At 42.9% G+C, this 6744-nt stretch overlaps 1 protein-coding gene across 1 annotated transcript; it reads right to left on the reverse strand.

Annotated features, from left to right (window-relative positions):
• Positions 1–4052: 4052 nt before the first annotated feature.
• On the reverse strand, positions 4053–6744 carry LOC115667388 (G-type lectin S-receptor-like serine/threonine-protein kinase LECRK2). Its single transcript, XM_030588975.2, has one exon. The coding sequence runs from the start codon at positions 6527–6529 to the stop codon at positions 4139–4141; it is 2391 nt and encodes a 796-aa protein (XP_030444835.1). The 5' UTR covers positions 6530–6744; the 3' UTR covers positions 4053–4138.

The following is a 6744-nucleotide window of genomic DNA, read 5'->3' on the forward strand; positions in this document are numbered from 1 at the left end:
CCGTCGGTTTGCAGTGTAAAGAGGAATCTCCCGGCGGAGTAATTCATTTCGGAATAGCGAGCGTTAACTTTACTCCCTTGACCTAACTGTTGCGTAGGCAGTATAGTATCAGTCGGTTGGCTGAACGTATCCCACAAGGTGACGTGGTTCATGCTCGCTAGGATGAAGTTCTCCGTGTTGAGCATGGCCGCATATGCTACACCGGTGCCGGTCAGGCTAGAAGACCACAGCTCTCTTCCTTTTGGGTCGGCAAGCACCAGTCCGTTGTCGGCGGTCAACCGGACGGTCGAACCTTCGGGTGCTAGATTACCGCCATTTGCCGACCAAACTATGGTTTTGTCCTCTATTTTCTCGAACCATATAGCCAACAAATGAGCCCCTCTTCCCATTTCCCGGAACCCAAAGGCGAACTCACCCGACGGCGAAAGCCAAGAAGAGTTCCTGTCATTCGCTGTTAACGACAAGCCATGCAAGGTCAAGTTGCCGGAGGTCTGAGCTTTGGCGGTAAGTGGAAGTGGAACAAGTATTAGAAGGATTCCTAACATCACTGAAGCCATGTTAGATGAAACTTGCGTGCTCCTTGAGTTGAGCTACTTAAGCCTTATGAATGAAACCAGCATTCTTTATAGATTTTCCACTTTCTGTGCTACCCGAATCTCTCCCACAGCTAGTTCGAACCAAATCTGTGGACAGACTTTGCCCCTGTCAACACGTGTATCTAGACTAATCTTATATTTGTGTTTCTTGTTTTTGTTTCTTTTTCCCTTAAAGTATCTCATCAGTTCTATTATTATATTCAGCAAAGTTTACAAAAAATTATCTTATAATAGTATCATTGATATTAAATTTTTCTGGTGATAATATCTTTGTAAATTTAGTTTTGCTCATTTTCTTTATTTTTCCCTTTTTCTTTAGAGAAACCAACGGTGAAAGAAAACTTGTCAAATTTAGAATAAGGCAAGCATGCTCCATGAGCTTTCCGGGACCAAAATATTTTCCAAGGATCACGCAAATTTGGAAGACTTCGACCAAACGTCGTACACGTTAAGTTGGAAATTTTATGATATGAACGTGATGGAGAAGAAGGCACGGCCCGCAGTTGATTCCATCCCTGCGAATTCAAACCGAGTATGAGTTGCTTTATGGAAATTGAATTTCTCAATCATAATGGCAGATATGCTCAGAGGGACGTGGAAACTTGCTTTGTAGTCCCGTGTCCAGCTTGTGCCCGATGGATGTGGTCCGTGGCGTGGTGGTTGACTCAATGCTTGGAATATGACGGGTCGTGTGTAACTTGGAGAGGAATGGCTACAACAATGATGAATATACATAGTTCGGTAGATAATCTACAAAAAAATTGATACAGGAGTTTCGGGTTTTGAATCCGATATGTTTGGTTAAATGGATTTCGTAGAGACATAAAGATATCATGCTCATGGACTTAACGACATCATGCAATACTTATCACATCTAAGATGTATTTGTTTTCCAGAAATCTGTTTTCCGGACTTTCGTCCGTTGGGTTTCCTGAAAATGATTAGTCAATCGAAAATACTTTTCGATCAAGAAAAGCATTCATGTATAAATTTAGGAAAGTGAATTCCCTAATATAAAAATGTGAAAACACTTTTCGGAATTGCTTATCTTGAATTTGTTAATATTTTCTTTTCTTTATTCTTTTCTTTCTTATTTTCTTTTTCTTTTCTTTCTTTTTCTTTTTCCTTCTTCCTTCTTCCTTACTCCACTGGTCGCCGGCCTCGGCGACGGCTAATGACCTGCCACAAGTGTGGGCCGACGAGGGAGGAAGAAGGAAAAAGAAAAAGAAAAGAAAAGAAAATTTTAAAAACTATTTAAAAATTCGATTTTTTTGTCTAAGATAAAGTCATGAGATTGAAATCATTTTCCAAGTGAGATCCAAACGCCATAAAACTTTTTCGATCAAAATCACCAAACAAAGGAAAAGTAACCATTTTCCTGGAAAATGAATTCCCCGAAAACATTTTCCAAAAACATTACGTTTTCCGCAAAATAAACGCACCCTAAAAGTAATTTGGTTTACATATAATTAATGTGATCAGTACACATAGAGGGAGTGTTCCTGTTTATAAATCACTCAATAAGAGAAAACTATCAACAGTATTCTGCATTGTTAATACTATTAACTTAATAGTTCTCTGCATCTCTAGCATCTCGGTCATAATAGAAGTATTCCTGCACCGCCATGATAATGCAAGCCAAAACCTCCTGTTTATACATTTGGCCCCCAAATGAATCTCAATTAGTAAGGCAAAGGGCTAATTTTCCAGGGTTTGTAGGGTTCAAAAGTCGCTCACGTTACTTCTGTTGACTTTAAACTTCGATTCAGTGCTCCGTATGTGATAAATGGACCACAACCGAATAACTATAGGGTGTCAAGGCCATGAAGGTTAGAGAAGGACCGACTTGAATAGAGCTTGGTTTAATCACAGATTGGGTTGGATAGACACGGTTTTTGCTTGGGGACTCACTGTTGACACCTAAATTTTCACTTATTAGACTTTTCATAACATTCCATAAACTTAGGGATTTAACTTGTTAATCCTTAGCAAAAATATGTAAACTTGCATTGTCTAATGTTCATGCTTCTCACTACATTTCATCGCAATTAGGGGCTTTGTCATCTTCGCTACATCATGGGAGATTTGACTTGACGAGAACATTGAAGCCTTGGATATCATTTTCCTCACCTCGTTTTTCCATTTCCACTCATACATTGTTAACACAGTGGTTTACAAATGTTCACCTTGGGATTACTTGTAGTTCTAATGTGCATCATCAAAATCCTAAGGTGATAATTTACGCTTTCACTTAATAAAATGGGGGCCGGCCACATGAAGATGGAATTGGGCCAATTTTGAAATAGGGAATAGAGCCAACTTGCATATGAAGATGGAATTGAGCCACACGCTCTTAAATTGAGGATGCATTGGCCGGCCCATGGAGGAAGCATGCATGCAAGGGAACGAGCTCGTGATCGTCTAATAAGTTTCTGCTTCGCCAAGTGCATTCATGGGGACATTCATCTACTTCTGTGAAATTGGTGCAAGCAGACTTTTCCAAAGTGAAACAACCAAAATACAGAAGACCACGTTCCATCGATCAAGAATGACAAGAAAATGATAGCGAACGAGCTCACAGACGCCATAGCTGACTAAGACATGTGAAATCGAACCCACTAAGCTTCTGGTGCAAATTGATTGTTGGATTTTGATCTTCGGGATCTTTCCAATGTCTTGTCTTGGTATATTTTCCAGTTCCGTCCTGTTTGGACCCGTTATGGAATGGCTTTGACTGTAGCTCACTGTGTTGTTTATACAAGATCTCCAATGATCATTTTGGAAAGGTATATGTATGCTTAGAAAATTGTCTGCCTTGTGCCGCTTCTCGCAATTTCTCTATGGATGAATCAAGAAGAAAGTTCGTTTGATTATGCTCCCAACTACGTGATTTGTGGACTGTGATTCCTTTGGTCTAGAAGTTGGTTGCCAAAGACGGAAGTGAGAGTCCCTGCTGTTTGAAAAAAAAAGCAGCAAAACTGTTGAAATTGGGATTCCCGAGCACCGATCCACGCCTTGAGGATCAGCATGTTTCATATGGTTCTCACTGTTTAATTTGGCAGATAAGATCTGTTTTGCTTGGGTCGGGTCAAAACACGGTTCTACTTTGTCGAATGCAATTTTTATGAAGCAAAATTGTCGATGACAATGCTTTGATGGAGCCACATCAGTTTTTCCCGTGACATACAAGGAAATGATCCACGTAGAATTCCTAAGAGATTCAACACAATAATGCCTGTGACTTTAAATTTTTTAATGACTGATTCTGCATCATTTTATATAGCTACTTGATCTCTCAACAATTTAAATCTCTCTTCAAAGTTGCATGTGGCCTTGCATGTAATCCCGTTTGCCAACAATCGTCAACCCGTTCTCTCTTGGATACATGCGAGGGAATGTTAAAGCTTGAGTAAGATTTAGCTTATTTAAGCAGGATCCATGTGAAGACATTATGAAAAAGTTTATTCTGGCTTAATAGCAGTTACAGACAATACAAATACTTTCCATGATTACACAGACACTAGTTGTCTCAATAAGCAAAATCATATTGAACTGATAAAAGAGCCTGGAGGGACTGAGACTTCAACAGCCCCTTCCAACATCTGAGTGATTTTTTTCATGGTTGGCCTCAAAGCCGGGTCTTCCTGGATGCACCACAGTGCTGTCATCACAAATCTTCTCACCCTCTTTATGTCACTTGATGCCTCCTCGTCGCTCTCCACTATCTCATGCACGGTCCCCTCATGGTAGCAGTCATACACCCAGTCAACCAGCACAATTTGAGCTTCAATTTCCGCTTCCGGCTCATAGTTCTTTCTGCAGCAGATGAGCTCTACCAACAAAATGCCAAAGCTGTAAACGTCTACTTTGCTAGAAATAGGCATATTCCTAAACCATTCTAGCGCTAAATAACCTCTCGTTCCTCTGATTCCAGTGGTGGTTCGTGTTTGGTTCACCATCAAGAGCTTAGCTAATCCGAAGTCTGATATTTTTGCAGAGAGAGAACCATCAAGAAGAATATTTTGCGGCTTGATGTCACAATGGATTATATGCCTGGTGCAATCATCATGCAAGTAAGAGAGCCCCTGCGCAACACCACAGGCAATTTCCACTCTTTTGTACCAACTGGGCCTTGAAGCGCCAAATAGAAAATCTGCCAAACTGCCGTTGCTCATGAATTCATACACCAGTAGTCGGTGTTGACCTTCATTGCAGAATCCAAGCAACTGCACTAAGTTCTTGTGGTTTGTTTGGGCAATTGCACTGACTTCTCTTTCGAACTCCTTTTCGCTTTCTCCGGTCCTTGTCTCCAACACTTTTACCGCCACAAAGTTTGTTTCCTTGGATCCGAGAACACCTTTGTACACTGTTCCAAAAGCACCCCTACCCAGTTCTTCTTTGAATCCAACTGTTGCTTGTTGAAGCTCCTGATAAGTGAAAGTCTGTGTGCCTGTGGCTTGGTTGATCTGGACTGGTCGTGACAACTTAGAGTCCCTAGATCGGAAGCTTCTATAAATTAAATAGGTAATGAGGAGTAAAAGCAAGTTCACAAAGACAGAGCTACTCAACAGCACTGATCCGATGATCATCAAAGTCGTATTCTTGTTTTTCTTCTGGCCATTTGCTGTACATTTTGAAGTCGTGTTATGTATCCTGACCTTGACCAAAGCTTTTCCAACCTCCCCAGGATCCATCCATCCATTTGAAAGAGGGATCTTCTTTTTCCAGCAAACTCCGTTGCTGAAAATGGCGACTGCGCAAAAACAATCAGCCAAGCAAGCCTCTCTGCACCAGTCCTCCGTTTGTGCCGCACTATGCTCGTAATCAGACAGTGGCCAGTTTGTATTGAGCATTTCACGCAAAGCGAACTGGTCATTTTCAGGCCTACTTCCGTCACAACTCTGTGATACGAAATCCTGTCTGCATCCGTTCATCTCGTTCGTAGAATCCAACAGAGTATATCCAGGTGGGCACTGGCATCGGGGCCTCTGATCGTCTCCAAGAGTACAGTAGCTGTTGAAGCCACAAGCTCCACTACCGATATCTTGCCTGATGCTCGTGCATATATTTGGAGGGACCGGGGAAGAGACCATCGACCAGCCCATTGCCCAGCGAGAACTCGAATTTGCCATCTTAGGGTGGACATATTGCCTGAAGACCCCATCGTATTCAAGGATCGCTCTTTGGTAAAATTCGCTGGTTGGAACTGTGTCTGGGGTGACAATACTGAGTATTGTTCCAGTCTTATTCGTGAGGTAGACCTGACCACTTTGATTGAATATCAACCGGAAGCCAATACCTGGGGTGGTGGTGGTGCCGGTGGCCCAGTAAGCATCTGAGGGGTTCAACGGGGTAGGAGTGGCATAGAGCACGAGATTTCCGTCGGTTTGCAGTGTCAAGTGGAATCTCCCGGCGGAGTAATTCATTTCGGAATAGCGAGCGTTAACTATACTCCCTTGACCTAACTGTTGCGTTGGCAGTATGGTATCGGTCGGTTGGCTGAACGTATCCCACAAGTTGACGTGGTTCGTGCTCGCTAGGATGAAGTTCCCCGTGTTGAGCATGGCCGCATATGCTACGCCGGTGCCGGTCAGGCTAGAAGACCACAGCTCTCTTCCTTTTGCATCGGCAAGCACCAGTCCGTTGTCGGCGGTCAACTGGACTGTCGAACCTTCGGGTGCTAGATTACCGTCATTCGCCGACCAGACTATGGTTCTGTCCTCTATTTTCTCGAACCATATGGCCAACAAATGAGCTCCTCTTCCCATTCTCCGGAACCCAAAGGCGAACTCACCCGACTGCAAAAGCCAGGAAGAGTTCCTGTCATTTGCTGTTAACGAGATGCCCAAGGTCAAGTTGCCGGAGGTCTGAGCTTCGGCGAAAAGTGGAAGTGGAACAAGTATTAGAAGGATTCCGAGTATCACTGAAGCCATGTTAGATGAAACTTGCGTGCTCCTTGAGTTGAGCTTCTTCAGCCTTAAAGATGAAACCAGCGTTCTTCATTGCGTGCTCCGGTCGTTCAGGGCACGTGAGAGAGGTGACTATTCCTTCTCCGTGTAGATGCGATCGCTCCTTTTTTTCGCCGCAGCTTAGTTTGAACCAAATAGGAGGACAGACTTTTCCCATGTCAACACATATATCTATCTAG

This window comes from Syzygium oleosum, unplaced genomic scaffold (assembly GCF_021117445.2).
Source record: "Syzygium oleosum isolate NSW1041296 unplaced genomic scaffold, Sole_v2.1 Sole_v2.46, whole genome shotgun sequence".
In the NCBI taxonomy this organism is placed as follows: Eukaryota; Viridiplantae; Streptophyta; class Magnoliopsida; order Myrtales; family Myrtaceae; genus Syzygium; species Syzygium oleosum.